The 17,565-nt window shown below is 49.0% G+C and overlaps 1 protein-coding gene across 2 annotated transcripts in view; it reads right to left on the bottom strand.

The window, feature by feature from the left end:
• The window catches only part of NUP214 (nucleoporin 214), a 387,516-nt gene that overhangs the window by 282,050 nt on the left and 87,901 nt on the right, over positions 1-17,565 (bottom strand). For both annotated transcript variants that reach the window (XM_069237075.1, XM_069237076.1), the window contains exons 16-20: positions 16,445-16,594; positions 3,884-4,042; positions 3,356-3,459; positions 2,664-2,846; positions 1,534-1,619 (exon numbers count right to left, since the gene is read on the bottom strand). In XM_069237075.1, the coding sequence (XP_069093176.1) occupies positions 1,534-1,619; positions 2,664-2,846; positions 3,356-3,459; positions 3,884-4,042; positions 16,445-16,594 (682 nt within the window). The remainder of the gene's footprint in view (positions 1-1,533; positions 1,620-2,663; positions 2,847-3,355; positions 3,460-3,883; positions 4,043-16,444; positions 16,595-17,565) is intronic.

Here is a 17,565-nt window from a genome sequence, read left to right as displayed (position 1 = left end):
GGAGTCGGACGATCTCGACACTGAATGGGCCTTTTTCGGTGCCGATTGTTGGTCACCGAGAATTTGGGTGGAGCCATGGCCGGTTGGCAGTGGCGTCCCCTGGGCCTTCTTTCCTTTTTTAAGGTTTGATCTCGACGTCTTACTCACAGTTCTTGTAGAGTGTAGCTCGTCGGAGTCTGAATCCTGGATGGAAAAGGATTCCTCCTGTTCCTCTTCTGTCTCGAACTGTCGACGCTCTTTTGGCGTGGACGCCATCTGCAGTCTTCTCGCTCGACGGTCGCGCAGAGTTTTTCGGGACCGGAACGCCCGACAGGCCTCACAGGATTCTTCGCTGTGCTCGGGTGACAGGCACAGATTACAGACCGAGTGTAGGTCCGTATAAGGATATTTGTTGTGGCATTCGGGGCAGAATCGAAACGGGGTCCGTTCCATCGGCGTTGTCCTCCACGCGGTCGGGCCGACTAGGCCCCGACGGGGTCCCGAAATCTACCCCGAAGGGCACCGAAGCGCTTCGATGTTCAACGCGTCGTCGTATGTGTGTATCTCTAACCGGATCGCAACGATACCGTCGAAAATCTTCCGTCTTCAGCTATCTTTCCGTTCCGAAACTCGGGGCGACAGGAACACGTCCGAACCCGATGGCGGAAAGAAAACAATCGAAGATGGAGTCGACGCCCATGCGCAATGAGCACAGAAGGTGGAGTCACTCGGTCCCGTGACTCGAAAACACTTCTTCGAAGAAAAACAACTTGTAACACTCCGACCCAACACCAGATGGCGAGCTCATGCATACCATGTGTATCTACAGCGACAGATGCCATCGAACACCTCATTTCGCTATACTCTATAAAGAGCCAGCTTACTACAACGTGGAAAAGTGATATAGGGCTACACGTCACAATACATTCCCATGCCCATCTAGGACTGAGGCCCAAAACCCCCTCCCCCAGCCCACAGTGGCTTGGGTGACATTTACAGGGGTCAGGTAATCATCCCCACCAGAGGGTGCAAGTCAACCCCGTGCACTAGCCCCTAATTTTAGCCCATCCCCCACACACATGGTTTTGATGCCTACTTACCTCTTTCTCCCCAGAGATGTAGTTGCCATTTCCTCTCCAAAGAGGTCATAGTGACTACAAACCTACTTGCAAGTGGGATCTGCTGCTCCCCTGCTGTCCTTTGACCCCACTCCAAGGTTCTGGTGAACTCTATCTTCCCCTCTCACAACAGTCGGTGACTACTTCGCCACCATACCACACACTGATCCTGTGCACTCCCACCTCACCCCTCCTCACCTGCCCTTCCCAGGATCTGGTGGCCATTCACTATCCACAGGTATCATGATATTACAAGAGTGCCCTATACTGCAGAAAGCACTACTATGACAGTCCATTACAAGGAGCTTGTATTATTTGAACTGTATCACAAAGCAGAAAGGGCAGTAGCACAGACCGCAGGCAGTGTCACCAGCATGACACTGCATGCAGCAGGGAGTATTACCACAACAGTACCACATGCTGCAGAGAACATTACCAGGTAGTTTCGGCAAAGGCTTAGCTGGAGAATCCAATGTGGTTTTGGTCAAAGCGTTACGCAGGCTTTCAAGCTCCATGTCAAGGCTGGAGAGAGAGAGAGAGAGAGAGAGGGTGAACACAGGCCGCATTGAAAAGGCCTTATCTCCTTAGAGTAATAAACACTGGCTACAACACAAAGCAATCCATGACATTTGACAAAACACCAGACCCACAAATACTTCAAGTGAAAAGTCTCTCCATCCAGGCCCTACAACAATATACAACAGCACAGATCTATAATCTGTGCTTCTGTTACGTCCCAAAGAGAGATTGAATGTTCATCAAAATGTGATTAAAGATCAAAACGAGTCCCTGCATTGCCTTCAAATGTTGTGCATCAGAACAATGTATGCTCTTTCCCCAAACCCACAACACGCTTTGCATTTTTAATGCAGGGGGCTGGGTATATGCGAGGGAGAGTACAGGACAGGGCTATGCCAACAAACGGCAGGGTAGAAATCACTGTGCTTGGTGATTCTTTGTATTCACAAGGACAATAAAGCACGAGAGGGCTTCCGGTGACAGTCACAAGTGTCACATTCCTACTTGGTGGACACCGTTTATTTGCAGAACAGGCAAACACTATTTGTAACATTGCCTGAACCCCAAACATGAGTCATTGGTCCTTGTCCAACAGATGCATAATTCTGTAATGAATTTAATATTCACACGCTATTTTACATCAGGTCCACAACCAACGCCTAAAACATCTGGAAGGGTCTCAGGCACATATTCATCCACTTCTTCCTGGGATGGCAGAGAGACTTCTTAATACAAATACATTTACAGAATGCCACAGGTGAAAGCTGGTGAACGTTCATAACAAGCACTCGCCCATTTTTCATTCAGGGCAAACACTCAAAATGAAGCCAATCAATGTGTCAACATTCAGCAGTAACATCAAACAACGCAGGTTTTCCAACAAATGCCAAGTATTTTATTTCTATTAAAATCTTAGAGTAAATGTACAAGTGGAGTATAGCAGCTGACGGGTGTCAGCAGTAACTAACAGTCTAAGATCTGTGGAATACATTAATACCACCCACGTCTTGGTGGAGAATTTCCCTGCCCTGCTTGTTGGAGACTGACCTCTGCACGCTGCTGGCGGAAGAGTTCTCACTGGGCATGCACCACTGCGAAGTCTGGTTATACAGCCTCAGCTGTTGCAGACTGTCCACCAGCCGGTTCAGTCTCTGCCGCTCTTGGTTGATGATCTCCCGGTTGTTGGATAAGGTGTTAAACAGCGTTTCCCGCTCCGGGATAATCAGGCGCCTGTAAATGTGGGATGAGTGAGTTAGTATACAGGAAGGAAACTTTGACACTGACACAGAGAACTTTAGAACAACACAATGTGGCAGCACATCCACATCTTTCATTTCACAATGTTTCTGAGGGTATCCCAGCACTTTATAAATCAAAATAATACCCCAGTAGGCCACTAGTGCTACTGGTATAATAAGTGAAACTAAGTCTAGACTACCCTGACAAGATCAGAGAATGTATGAACTATGTCTCCAAGTGTTGAGCTCTATCACCAGGTAGAAAGTGTTCACTTACACCAAACATACATACCGGAATAAAAATAATCATGCACTCTTGTCAAGTCCTCAAGAGCGCTTGCACAAGCAACCAGCTCTCTTGCCTACATTAAGCAAGCACCCTGTCCCTTCAAGCAAGAATATTCACCCACCCGACCCCTTCTACCAGGTGCACAAAGGCGGCCTGACAAATCCCCTTGCGTCTCCCCATGCCTGAAACCATGTGCTCCTATAAAGACTCACTTCTGTTTCTTCTTCTTCTCCAGGTGCCGCTCCCACTCAAGGTCCAGCACGTCACTCACGTCCTGGACAGCAAACTTCACGTACTGGTGCAAGCGTCGGATCTCCTGCCACACAAATGATAGAGAGACATACTGAGAAGGAAATATCACCCCAGAACCCCATCTCCTTCTTGTTACCACAGAGCAAAGAAAGCACTGCAGACCAAAGCAAAGCCTCTTACTCACACCATCCCTCAACTGCCAATGATGTCTTTATTACTAACCACAAGAAAAGGAATAGTGATGTGTGAGCCTCTTACCAAAAATGCACAAGGAGACATGCTTTCCCTCAGTATGACACTGATTTTTTCCAAAATCTATCAGCTGATATAAAACTTGATTTATGGTATTGAGGGTGTGTGACGGTACAACTCCTCTAAGGGAGAACACTGTGGTCAGCTCCTAGTAAGAGGGTGCTTCAGAAATTCAACTCTAATGAACAAGGGGGTTTGCATCTCTGTTCACTAATGCCTTCAACAGCCCACAGTACCTGCACCTGAGCCTCGCTTTTGGGGTCCAAGGGTTTTTTATAGAGCAAGTGCAGGTACGCAGGGTCCCGTCCACGTTCATTCTGCTCCTTTGCATCCTCCAGCCCGGCGAAGCCTTCCAGCAGCACAGTCTTCAGAGTGCCTATGTCACCGTGGAGGGACTGTCACAGAGATACAAGAGGTTAGAGAAAGCTGGAGATAGCATCACTGGTTGTGGGTACAATTATCAACAAACAGCATTTGGCAGAAAGTGATGCCACAGATTCAAGCAGGCCATACAATCTATACATATACTGGCAGTGCCAATATAATCACCCATATGTGCTTAAACCAGGGGTCTTTAAACTTTGGGACGGGCCGGCCTAGGGGGCCTCAAGTGATCCCAGGGGGGGGGGCCAGGCTCTGGCCAAAAGAAGCATTATGCAGATAACAGTTATTTGTTTTAAGCAGAAAATAATTGATTGCATTTTTAAAAAGGTCACAGAACTTAACTGCAATGTTTAAATAACCGTAGACATATTTAAACATTGCCAACTTATTAGAATAATTTAAAAAAATTCTGAGGGGGGCGATGCTCTTTTTTTTTCCACCTGGGCGGGTGGGGCATTAAAAAGTTTGAAAACCTCTGGCTTAGCCAAAGAATGCCTAATATTGTTACCTATCCACCAGTCAAGTGAATAGCCTTTTTTTTAAATTAGGTAGGTCAGGCCACACATGAATGGCAAAATTTGAATATTTCATATCAGGCTGTGAGGTCCGTAAACATTTCTGATTATTTGTTTGTGGGATGGGGAGGAAAGCGGGTAGGGTGGGGGTGGAGGGAGCCTTTCCAATAGAGAATCACATTATCAAAAGCAATCCTTGACAGACAGCAGAATGGAATGGAGAAACAATACTGTGAGACCAGGATATCAACTGGACCATTTGAAGCTCACTGTAGGAAAGTACCCTCTTTCTTGGCATGGTTACCCCCATTTTCTGCCTGTTGTCAGTGTCTTTGACTGTGTCTACTGGGATCCTGCTAACCAGGACCCCAGTAGTTTTGCTCTCTCATGTAAACTGCACCTTTTTCTTCCACCAATCGGCTTACTGGTCCCCCCATGTAAATCCCTAGTATATGGTACCTATGGTGCATTGGGGTTCCAGGGGATCCCTATGGGCTGCAGCAGTTATTCTGCCACCCATAGGAATCCCATGCAAAGGGTTCTGCAGGCCTGCCATTGCAGTCTGCGTGAAACAGATGCATGCACCCGTTTCACTACAGGTCACTGTGAGTCACCCTTATGGTAGGCCCTCTCAGCCCAGAGGGTAGGGAGCAGGTACCCGTGTGTGAGGGCACCCCTGCACTAGCAAAGATGCCCCCACAAACTCAAGATCCATTTCCCTGGACTTTGTGAGTGCGGGGACGCCATTTTACGCATGTAGTGGACATAGGTCACTACCTATGTTCAGCTACATAATGGTAACTCCGAATCTGGGCATGTTTGGTTTAAAAAATGTCGGAATCATACCCCAATACTGTTGCAAGTATTGGAAGTGTGATTTCATGCACTCTGAGGGCTCCTTAGAGGACCCCCAGCCTTACAGGGTTTTCCAGGCAGTCCAGCTGCTGCCACCCCTCAGACAGGTTTCTGCCCTCCTAATGCTTGACCTGACCAAGCCCAGGAAGGCAGAACAAAGGATTTCCTTTTGGGGGGGGGGGGGGAACACCCTCTCCGTTTGGAAATAGGTGTGACTGGCTTGGGAGGGGTAGCCTCCCCAAGCCACCAAGCCACTGGTTTGCTTTCCTCTTTGCATAAACCAGTCCACACCACTTCAGGGACCCCCCAGTCCCTGCTCTGGCGTGAAACTGGACACTGGAAAGGGGAGTGACCCCTCCCCTGTCCATCACCACCCCATGGGTGGTGCCCAGAGCTCCTCCGGGTTCTGCCATCTTGTTTCCAAGGTTGACAGGGAACTCTGGGAGCATCTGAGTGTCCAGGCCAGGCAGGTGATGTCAGAGCCCCCTTCTGATAGGGGCTTACCTGGTTTGGAGACCAATCCCCTTTCAGGGCTATTTAGGGTCCCTCTCATGGGTGGGTTCTCAGATTCAGCTTGCAAGACTCCAGCAGGATTCCTCTGTAATCGCCACTTCTGGCCACTGGAACTGTGACTGGACCCTCCAGGAACCGACAACGCTGCAATCAATGAAGAAGACTCTTCTGCAACTTTGTTTCTATGACTCCTGCCAGCTTTGCAACATTTCCCTGGCCGTGCATCCTCAGAAGACAGCAACTCTTCAGCTTGCACAAGAAGAAGAAGGAATCTCCCTTGGAGTGAAGTAGTCACTCCCCTGCAACCACAGGCACATACAGCAAGTGACGACCAGCTGCGTGGATCTCTCATCATGAGCTGCGTGGATCCTGCATCTCGGTTGGTGGTCTGGAGAAGTCCTCTTTGTCCTCTCTGCCAGCTGTCTAACTTTGGTGGAGGTAAGCCTTTGCCTTCCAATGCAGGATAGTACTCCCATGCACTGCATCTCTTACAAACGAGCCTTGGCAGCTGCATCTCCTCTAAGGGATCTTCAGGTGACGTGTAGCTCCAGTCCCCAGCACTGCTTCCTGCAAAGCACAGCCTCCTGCATGGTTCTCCGGCGGCGTGGGATCCTCTTTTGCAGTGCTGTATGGGCTCCTTCTGTGACTCCTGTGGGACTCCTGAGGGTGCTGCCTCTGCTCCTGTGGACTCTCTGCGACTCCCGCTCCTGGGTTGAGTCCTCCTGGACCTTGCTGGTCCCCGGCAGCACAGTGTTTCCCCTAACCGCAAGTCTGCCTTTGCCAAGGCTTGTTGGTGGAACTCCTGCACAGACTCCCGTCTGCAATCTTCACTCCAGCGTGGGACATCATCTGCATCCATAAGGAACTCTTCACCGGCTCCAAGGCTGACCTGTTCTTCATCACCATTGACCAACTCCTGCAAGTACAGCTGGGTGGGTAGTAGCTCCCACTCCTCCAGGACTTCACTGTGACTCTTGGACTTGGACCCCTCTCTCCACAGGTCTTCTTTGTTCAGGAATCCACCGCTGGTTTTCTTGCAGACGTGTATGGGTGTCTTTTCCTCCTTTTGGGTGGTTTGGGGAAATTCCAGTTATTTATTCCTGCTTTCCTGGTTGCTGGGGGGTACTGTGTTACTTACCTCTGTGGTTTTCTAGTACTCCCAGCTCCCCTCTACATATTCCACTTACCTAGGTGGGGTCCTGTGTTCGCATTCCATTTTATTAGTATATGGTTTGTGCTCCCCATAGGGTCACTATTGGTTATTGCTATTTGCACTGTCTTCTAACCTTTTATATGCCGATTTCTGATTGCTAGTGTATATATTTAGTGCATTACTTACCTCCTATTAGAGGGTCGCCCTTCTAGTAATATGTGGTATTGGGTTCCAAAATGAAAATATCACTTACCCAGTGTACATCTGTTCGTGGCATCAGTCGCTGGAGATTCACATGTTTTGCATAGCTCGCCATCTGGTGTTGGGTCGGAGTGTTACAAGTTGTTTTTCTTCGAAGAAGTCTTTCGAGTCACGGGACCGAGTGACTCCTCCTTCTGTCTCCGTTGCGCATGGGCATCGACTCCATCTTCGATTGTTTTCCCCGCAGAGGGTGAGGTAGGAGTTGTGTTGTAGTAATAGTGCCCATGCAATGGAGTGACTAAGTATGTACCTATTTAAGGTTGAGATGATACATATACAAATAGTTGAAGGTAACTTCCAAACTGCTACAGGCTCCCGGGGAGGTGGGTGGGCACATGTGAATCTCCAGCGACTGATGCCACGAACAGATGTACACTGGGTAAGTGACATTTTAAGTTCGATGGCATCTGTCGCTGTAGATACACATGTTTTGCATAGACTAGTAAGCAGTTATCTCCCCAAAAGCGGTGGTTCAGCCTGTAGGAATGGAAGTGGTTTGAAATAACGTTCTTAACACGGCTTGACCTACTGTGGCTTGCTGTGCGGATAACACGTCTACACAGTAGTGCTTGGTGAACGTGTGTGGCGTAGACCATGTGGCTGCCTTACATATTTCTTGCATTGGGATGTTTCCTAGAAAGGCCATGGTAGCACCTTTTTTTCTGGTTGAGTGTGCCCTTGGTGTAATGGGCAGTTGTCGTTTTGCTTTAAGGTAGCAGATTTGGATGCATTTAACTATCCATCTGGCTATACCTTGTTTTGATATTGGGTTTCCTGCATGAGGTTTTTGGAATGCAATAAATAGTTGTTTAGTCTTTCTGATGTTTTTCGTTCTGTCAATGTAGTACATTAATGCTCTTTTGACATCTAATGTATGTAGTGCCCTCTCAGCTACGGAATCTGGCTGTGGGAAGAACACTGGTAGTTCCACTGTTTGATTTAGGTGGAACGGTGAAATAACCTTTGGTAAAAATGTAGGATTAGTCCTTAGGACGACTATTTTTGTGTAGTTGTATAAAAGGTTCTTGTATTGTAAACGCCTGAATTTCGCTTACTCTTCTTAGAGATGTAATGGCGATGAGAAATGCAACCTTCCAGGTGAGGAACTGTATTTCGCAAGAGTGCATGGGTTCAAAAGGTGGACCCATGAGTCTTGTTAAGACAACATTTAAGTTCCATGAAGGAACAGGTGGTGTTCTTGGTGGTATAATTCTTTTAAGCCCTTCCATGAATGCTTTAATGACTGGTATCCTATATAGGGAAGTTGAATAGGTAGTCTGCAGGTATGCAGATATTGCCGCAAGGTGTATTTTAATGGAAGAGAAGGCTAGGCTAGATTTCTGTAAGTGAAGCAAGTAACCCACTACATCCTTTGGAGTTGCGTGTATAGGTTGGATCTGATTATGATGGCAGTAGCAGACAAACCTCTTCCATTTACTTGCATAGCAGTGCCTAGTGGACGGCCTTCTGGCTTGCTTTATGACTTCCATACATTCTTGGGTAAGTTGTAAGTGTCCGAATTCTAGGATTTCAGGAGCCAGATTGCTAGATTCAGCGATGCTGGATCTGGATGTCTGATCTGTTGGTTGTGTTGTGTTAACAGATCCGGCCTGTTGGGCAATTTGATGTGGGGTACTACTGATAGGTCTAGCAGTGTTGTGTACCAGGGTTGCCTTGCCCAAGTTGGTGCTATTAAAATGAGTTTGAGTTTGTTTTGACTCAATTTGTTTACCAGATAAGGAAGGAGAGGGAGAGGAGGAAAAGCGTAGGCAAATATCCCTGACCAGTTCATCCATAGGGCATTGCCTTGGGACTGCCTGTGTGGGTATCTGGATGCGAAGTTTTGGCATTTTGCGTTCTCTCTTGTTGCAAACAAGTCTATTTGAGGTGTTCCCCAGAGTCTGAAGTAAGTGTTTAGAACTTGGGGGTGAATTTCCCATCCGTGGACTTGTTGGTGATCTCGAGAGAGATTGTCTGCAAGTTGATTCTGGATCCCTGGAATAAACTGCGCTATTAGGCGAATGTGGTTGTGAATTGCCCATCGCCATATTTTCTGTGCTAGAAGACTCAACTGCGTTGAGTGTGTCCCCCCCCTGTTTGTTTAGATAATACATAGTTGTCATGTTGTCTGTTTTGACAAGAATGTATTTGTGAGTTATAATTGGTTGGAAAGCCCGCCATGCGTGAAAAACTGCTAGCATTTCTAGGTGATTTATATGCAGTTTTGTTTGATGTACGTTCCATTGTCCTTGTATGCTGTGTTGATCGAGGTGTGCTCCCCACCCTGTCATGGAAGCATCTGTTGTTATTACGTATTGTGGCACTGGGTCTTGGAATGGCCGCCCTTTGTTTAAATTTATACTGTTCCACCATAGAAGCAAGAGGTAAGTTTGGCGGTCTATCAACACCAGATCTAGAAGGTGACCCTGTGCTTGTGACCATTGTGATGCTAGGCACTGTTGTAAGGGCCTCATGTGTAGTCTTGCGTTCGGGACAATGGCTATGCATGAAGACATCATGCCTAGGAGTTGTAATATCATCTTTGCTTGTATTGTTTGTGTTGGATACATGCGTTGTATGATCTTGTTGAAATTTTGAATTCTTTGTGGACTTGGAGTGGCTACTCCTTTTGTTGTGTCTATTATGGCTCCCAGGTATTGTTGTACTTTGCACGGCAAAATGTTGGATTTTGCAAAGTTGACGGTGAAACCTAGTTTGTAGAGGGTTTGTATGATTTGATTTGTGTGTTGTAAGCACTTTGTTAGTGAATTGGTTTTGATTAGCCAGTCGTCTAGATACGGGAATACATGTATTTGCTGCCTTCTGATGTGTGCAGCCACTACTGCTAGACATTTTGTAAAGACTCTTGGTGCGGTTGTTAAACCAAAAGGCAATACTTTGAATTGGTAATGTATTCCTTTGAATACGAACCGTAGGTATTTCCTGTGCGACTGATGTATTGGTATATGGAAATACGCGTCTTTGAGGTCTAAGGTTGTCATGTAGTCCTGTTGCTTTAGCAATGGTAACACTTCTTGTAGCGTGACCATGTGAAAGTGTTCTGATTTGATGTAGGTGTTTAGTATTCCGAGGTCTAGGATTGGTCTCAGTGTTTTGTCCTTTTTTGGTATTAAGAAGTACAGTGAATAGACTCCTGTGTTTGTTTGTGTGTTTGGTACTAATTCGATTGCATTCTTTTGCAATAGTGCTTGAACTTCTATTTCCAGAAGTTCGGAATGTTGTTTTGATAAATTCTGTGCTTTTGGTGGTATGTTTGGAGGGAATTGTAGGAATTCTATGCAATAACCATGTTGGATAATTGCTAAGACCCATGTGTCTGTAGTTATTTCCTCCCATGCTTTGTAATAATGACCTATTCTTCCCCCCACTGGTGTTGTGTGGAGGGGGTGAGTGACATCTGAGTCACTGCTTAGTTGTAGGGGTTTTAGGGCTTTGAAATTTTCCTCTATTCCTAGGGAATTGCCCTCCTCTGTATTGGCCCCGAAAGCCTCCCCTCTGATACTGTCCCTGGTAGCTGGACGGTGTTGCCTGCGAGGTGCTGGCTTGTGTGGCCTGACCCCGAAACCCCCCTCTAAAGGGTGTCTTGCGGAAGGTGCTGTAGGTTCCTCTGCTCTGCGGGGAGTAGAGTGCGCCCATGGCTTTAGCAGTGTCAGTGTCTTTTTTAAGTTTTTCGATTGCCGTGTCCACTTCTGGTCCGAACAGTTGTTTTTCGTTGAATGGCATATTGAGCACTGCCTGCTGTATCTCTGGTTTGAACCCAGACGTTCTTAGCCATGCGTGCCTTCTAATGGTCACAGATGTATTAATTGTTCTTGCAGCTGTGTCTGCTGCGTCCATAGAAGATCGTATCTGGTTATTTGATATGTTCTGCCCTTCCTCAACCACCTGCTTTGCCCTTTTTTGTAGTTCCTTGGGTAGATGCTCGATGAGGTGTTGCATCTCATCCCAATGGGCTCTGTCATAGCGCGCAAGTAGTGTTTGAGAGTTAGCGATGCGCCACTGGTTTGCAGCTTGTACTGCGACTCTTTTCCCAGCTGCATCGAACTTGCGGCTCTCTTTATCTGGGGGTGGTGCGTCCCCAGATGTGTGGGAGTTGGCTCTTTTCCGAGCTGCTCCCACTACGACGGAATCTGGTGGCAGCTGTGTGGTGATGAAAACAGGGTCTGTAGGAGGTGCTTTATATTTCTTTTCCACCCTTGGCGTTATTGCCCTACTTTTGACCGGCTCCTTGAAGATTTCCTTTGCGTGCCGAAGCATACCTGGCAGCATAGGCAGGCTTTGGTAGGAGCTGTGGGTGGAGGAGAGGGTGTTGAATAAAAAGTCATCCTCGACTTGTTCTGAGTGGAGGTTTACGTTGGGAAATTGTGCTGCTCTAGCCACCACTTGAGAATATGCTGTGCTGTCTTCTGGTGGTGAGGGCTTTGTTGGATATGCCTCCGGACTGTTGTCCGACACTGGGGCGTCATATAAGTCCCAAGCGTCTTGATCCTGGTCACCTTGGCTCATGGTGGTGTGAGCCGGGGAATGTGACGGAGTTTGCGTCGGTGAGACGTTAATTACAGGTGGAGGAGAGGGTGGCGGAGTCACCTTTTTCACCATCTTTGTTTGTGGCGCCTGGTCTGTTTGAAACTCCAGTCTCCTTTTTCTCCTAATAGGGGGAAGGGTACTTATTTTTCCTGTTCCCTGCTGTATGAAAATAAGTTTTTGCGTATGGTCCACTTCGGTGGATTGCAGCTCTTCCTCAAACCTATGCTTTCGCATCTGAGAGGACAGTGATTGCTCCTCTGTATAAGAGCCTGGACCTGGGTCGGTTACGGGTTGTTTCGGCACCGAAACCCTGCCTGTATCTTTTTCCGGCTCCGAGGTGGCTTTTTTCTTTTTTAGAGTCGAAACCTCTCGGCGTCGATCTTCGTCGGTGCCGCTGTCTCGGCGTCGAGCCGTTTCTACACCGCTATCTCAGTGTCGTTGCTTCTCTCCAGCACTTTCTCGATCCCGAGAAGGCTGCGTGCCGGTGTCTCGACCGGAGTCGGACGATCTCGGCACTGTTTGGGCCTTTTTCGGTGCCGATGGTCGGTCACCGAACTTATGGGTGGAGCCATGGCCTGGTGGCAGTGGCGTCCCCTGGGCCTTGTCACTTTTCTTCTGTGTTGTTTTCGACGTCTTACTCACGGTTCTTTGATCGTCGAATTCCTCGGAGTCCGATTCGTGGATCGAAAAGGTTTCTTCTTCCTCTTGTTCCTCGAACTCTCGGTGCGCTGTCGGCGTGGACGCCATCTGAAGTCTCCTGGCTCGACGGTCACGGAGTGTCTTTCGGGACCGGAACGCGCGACAGGCTTCGCAAGTCTCCTCACTGTGCTCAGGTGACAGGCACAGGTTACAGACCAAATGTTGGTCTGTATACGGGTATTTGTTGTGGCATTTGGGACAAAAACGGAACGGGGTCCGTTCCATCGGCGGTGTTGGACACGCGGTCGGGCCGACCAGGCCCCGACGGGGGATCGAAAAGTACCCCGAAGGGCACCGGAGCGCGTCGATCTTCGATGCGGTGTTGAATCTAACTACGCCGATCCCGAACGCAACAATACCGACGAAAATCTTCCGAAATCTACTAACTTTCCGTTCCGAAACTCGGAGCGACAGGAACACGTCCAAACCCGATGGCGGAAAGAAAACAATCGAAGATGGAGTCGACGCCCATGCGCAATGGAGACAGAAGGAGGAGTCACTCGGTCCCGTGACTCGAAAGACTTCTTCGAAGAAAAACAACTTGTAACACTCCGACCCAACACCAGATGGCGAGCTATGCAGAACATGTGTATCTACAGCGACAGATGCCATCGAACATAAAGTACCTTTATTTTTGTACAACTGAGTGTTTTCTTTCATGTGTGTAAGTGCTTTGTGACTACAATGGTATTGCGTGAGCTTTGCATGTCTCCTAGATAAGCCTTGGCTGCTCACCCACAGCTACCTCTAGAGAGCCTGGCTTCTAGACACTGCCTACACTTCACTAAGTTGTAAAGTGCACTGAAGTGCCTACACTTCACCAAGAGGGGATACCTGGACTTGGTGTAAGTACCTTGGGTACCCACCACCCACCAGGCCAGCTTCCTACACTCACAACTTAGCTTATGCGGCGTGCTGGTTAGTATGTGAGGGTGCAGATCAGCTGCATGTGCAGTTTATCACATACAGTCTGATATAAGGGATGTTCATGCAGTGACAAGTGAGCTAGTGTCTTGAAGGGAGACAATGCAATAAAGTGGTGTTAGGTCACAGAATTTTTCAAGCATAGACTTTGTTGAATTGTTTTTTAAAACAAGGTTGTAATATGATTGTCGACAAACATGCTGACAGGACACAGTAGACCAACAGCACACTATGCATGATAACTAACGACCAGCAAAGGAACACATGATAAATAAACTACCACCTGTGTGCTACGCTATCCAATGGGCACCAACCACAAGGTGAACAATCCAACAATTGTGGAATGCACTCTAAATGATCTACTAGGCTTAAAGTTCTTGGTAACAAGTTACCAGACCTGAAGTGTGCAGTAAACTATCCAGTGGGTGTAAAACGCATGGTAAATTATTCACCAATCATGGAACATATGGTAAATTACTGAGACACTGTGGATTGTGGTAAGCTTTCCACCTAGAGAGAAGTGTCTGCAAACGATCCAGCAGGGGTGGAGCAGCTAGTAAGCTATCCAGGGAACACAATTTTCATGTTTACCCACGGAATAAACGTGCAGTGTATGTTAACTAAACACAGAACACAGTGTCTGGCAAAGTACGCTATAAGCAAGGATCACTGGAAACTATTCCATTATCATAGAGTCCGTGGCCAACTGTGGCGTGAACATGGAGTCCGTGGCCAACTGTGGCGTGAACATGGAGTCCGTGGCCAACTGTGGCGTGAACATGGAGTCCGTGGCCAACTGTGGCGTGAACATGGAGTCCGTGGCCAACTGTGGCGTGAACATGGAGTCCGTGGCCAACTGTGGCGTGAACATGGAGTCCGTGGCCAACTGTGGCGTGAACATGGAGTCCGTGGCCAACTGTGGCGTGAACATGGAGTCCGTGGCCAACTGTGGCGTGAACATGGAGTCCGTGGCCAACTGTGGCGTGAACATGGAGTCCGTGGCCAACTGTGGCGTGAACATGGAGTCCGTGGCCAACTGTGGCGTGAACATGGAGTCCGTGGCCAACTGTGGCGTGAACATGAAGTCCGTGGCCAACTGTGGCGTGAACATGAAGTCCATGGCCAGCTATTCAGTGAGCACTGACTCCATGGCCAGATATTCAGGAAGCCCGCAGTCCGTGGCCAGCTAGTCAGTGAGCACGGAGTCCGTGGCCGGCTAGTCAGTGAGCACGGAGTCCGTGGCCAGCTATGCAGCGAGCACGGAGTCCATGGCCAGCTATGCAGCGAGCACGGAGTCCATGGCCAGCTATGCAGCGAGCACGGAGTCCATGGCCAGCTATGCAGCGAGCACGGAGTCCATGGCCAGCTATGCAGCGAGCACGGAGTCCATGGCCAGCTATGCAGCGAGCACGGAGTCCGTGGCCAGATATTCAGGAAGCCCGCAGTCCGTGGCCAGCTAGTCAGTGAGCACGGAGTCCGTGGCCGGCTAGTCAGTGAGCACGGAGTCCGTGGCCGGCTAGTCAGTGAGCACGGAGTCCGTGGCCGGCTAGTCAGTGAGCACGGAGTCCGTGGCCGGCTAGTCAGTGAGCACGGAGTCCGTGGCCGGCTAGTCAGTGAGTACGGAGTCCGTGGCCGGCTAGTCAGTGAGCACGGAGTCCGTGGCCGGCTAGTCAGTGAGCACGGAGTCCGTGGCCGGCTAGTCAGTGAGCACGGAGTCCGTGGCCGGCTAGTCAGTGAGCACGGAGTCCGTGGCCGGCTAGTCAGTGAGCACGGAGTCCGTGGCCGGCTAGTCAGTGAGCACGGAGTCCGTGGCCGGCTAGTCAGTGAGCACGGACTCCGTGGCCGGCTAGTCAGTGAGCACGGACTCCGTGGCCAGCTATGCAGCGAGCACTGAGTCCATGGCCGGCTAGTCAGTGAGCACGGACTCCATGGCCGGCTAGTCAGTGAGCGAGCACTCCATGGCCAGCTAGTCAGTGAGCGAGCACTCCATGGCCAGCTATGCAGTGAGCACGGACTCCATGGCCAGCTATGCAGTGAGCACGGAGTCCATGGCCAGCTATGCAGTGAGCACGGAGTCCATGGCCAGCTATGCAGCGAGCACGGAGTCCATGGCCAGCTATGCAGCGAGCACGGAGTCCATGGCCAGCTATGCAGCGAGCACGGAGTCCATGGCCAGCTATGCAGCGAGCACGGAGTCCATGGCCAGCTATGCAGCGAGCACGGAGTCCATGGCCAGCTATGCAGCGAGCACGGAGTCCATGGCCAGCTATGCAGCGAGCACACAGTAAGTGCTTTCCTGAATTTTTAATAAATGCGTGATGAGCCTTTTACACTATCCAGTAAGGGTCAGACAAGTGGTAAATGCCAGTGAGCGTGCAGTGCATAGTAGGTTGTGCTGTGCTGCATGGAACGCCCAAAAAATCACTGAGCATTAAGCACATATCCTGACTGGAGAAAGATGTAGAAATTGTGATTAATCCCTCACCAAGCATAAGGTCTGGGGTAAAGTCCACTCTGGCCCCATTATAAAATACTCAGATTAGTATCCTTGTGGAGGCCATTCCAGGCAATATCAAGTGTTCGCTGTTGACTCCCTCACCCCCAGACTACTAGGAAAAGCTCTGCAAAAGACCCAGTAATTCCAACTCTGGCAGATTATTCCACCATTCTGAAGGAGTTCAACTTGTGTTCTCAGTTAACAGGGAGAAACAGGTGTAACTTCCAGCAGAGATAACGGAGAAATCACAATGGGGGCTTCACAGTGGAGCAAATGCTAAATCTTTGCTTCAGGTGGAGTATGGAGAGCCCTGTAAAGCACAAGTATGGGGTTACACAGCCCTGTCCCTCTGCAGGAGGGAGTACCCTCAGTTTACTGTTTATTGCACTTCAGCACATCAGTAACCTTGCTAAGGCAGGTCAGATCCTCAAGGCTCCTGTTCTCTCACCTCAGTTGTCTCCTTAATCTCCAGGAGAAAGGTGTGCAGGTGGTCAGCCTCTGTCCGCAGCAGTTTCTTCTCCTCCTCAGTGCCCACCTGGAAGCAGGCTTTGGCCGTCCTCCCTTTCAGCTCCTCCATCTCCTTCTGAAAGTGGGTGATCTGTGGGGGAAGGAATGCGCAAACTATCATACCTGGGTTCTGACGCAAAGAATGACTCGGAACCCATTACGAGTCATAGATCTGGAAGAGAATGGAGCCAGTCATCCGGCCAGAATAAGAGTTTTTGATGTTTAGGGACAGTGTGCTAAAGGTATGCATTGTGATTTTTTTCTTACATTATTCGGCAGAGGGCAGCAGTCTGTCCGGCTGAACGGCAGCATCCCATGCTGCAAGGCATCCCTACAAGTGCTGAATGGGGCTCCAGATTACCACATGGTGGCTTCAGGATGCAAACTGTACAAACTGTATACCGGGGTTATGTAATGAGGCAGTGTGTGATGTCATCAGCTGTTGTGTGTGGATTTGCAGGAGGTCTGTGTGATGCTGATGTCTGAATGACTGGAAGGTACTCAGCGTGTGACTGGGTGTGGTTTTGTTAAAAACGTGTGCCAGTGCTGTGTGAGAGAGGTGAATGGCTAGCATTGGCCACTAGCTTTCGCAAGCACAGGTGCTCAGCGGATGCAAGTTGTTTATCCACTTGGGACTACAGCTTGTTTAACCCTTTCTTGCCAAAGGCTGCCAGGGCTGTTGCTTCTACGTTTGATTTAGTATGCTCCATGCCTGGTAATATAGCCTAATTTTGTTTTGCAAATCTCAGTTCGAAGAGCTCAAAACAGGGAAGGAAGATGTGGTGTTCACTGTGGGCCACTGGTGAGGGGAGGAGATGTATCCCAGAAACAAGTCAGTCAAACTTTCATCTCTCACAACCTTTCTGATGGGGCATTCTCTCATTCAACTTCGAGTGAATGGGATTTGCTACCCTACCTGCCACAGACTTGTCAAGGGTTTCTTTCCCCTCAGAGGTGAGAGGAGAGTGTGGATCTGCAGACAAGAGACCCTGGGGGGTGGGGGCACTTCCGTGAATGCTAAATTTCCCGCCTGTCCAGGTGGCAATGTGTGGGCTGAAACGT

Source organism: Pleurodeles waltl, chromosome 6, assembly GCF_031143425.1.
Source record: "Pleurodeles waltl isolate 20211129_DDA chromosome 6, aPleWal1.hap1.20221129, whole genome shotgun sequence".
Lineage (NCBI taxonomy): Eukaryota > Metazoa > Chordata > Amphibia > Caudata > Salamandridae > Pleurodeles > Pleurodeles waltl.
The sequence above is the reverse complement of the archived record's forward strand: the minus strand, read 5'-3'. Positions and strand labels throughout refer to the sequence as shown.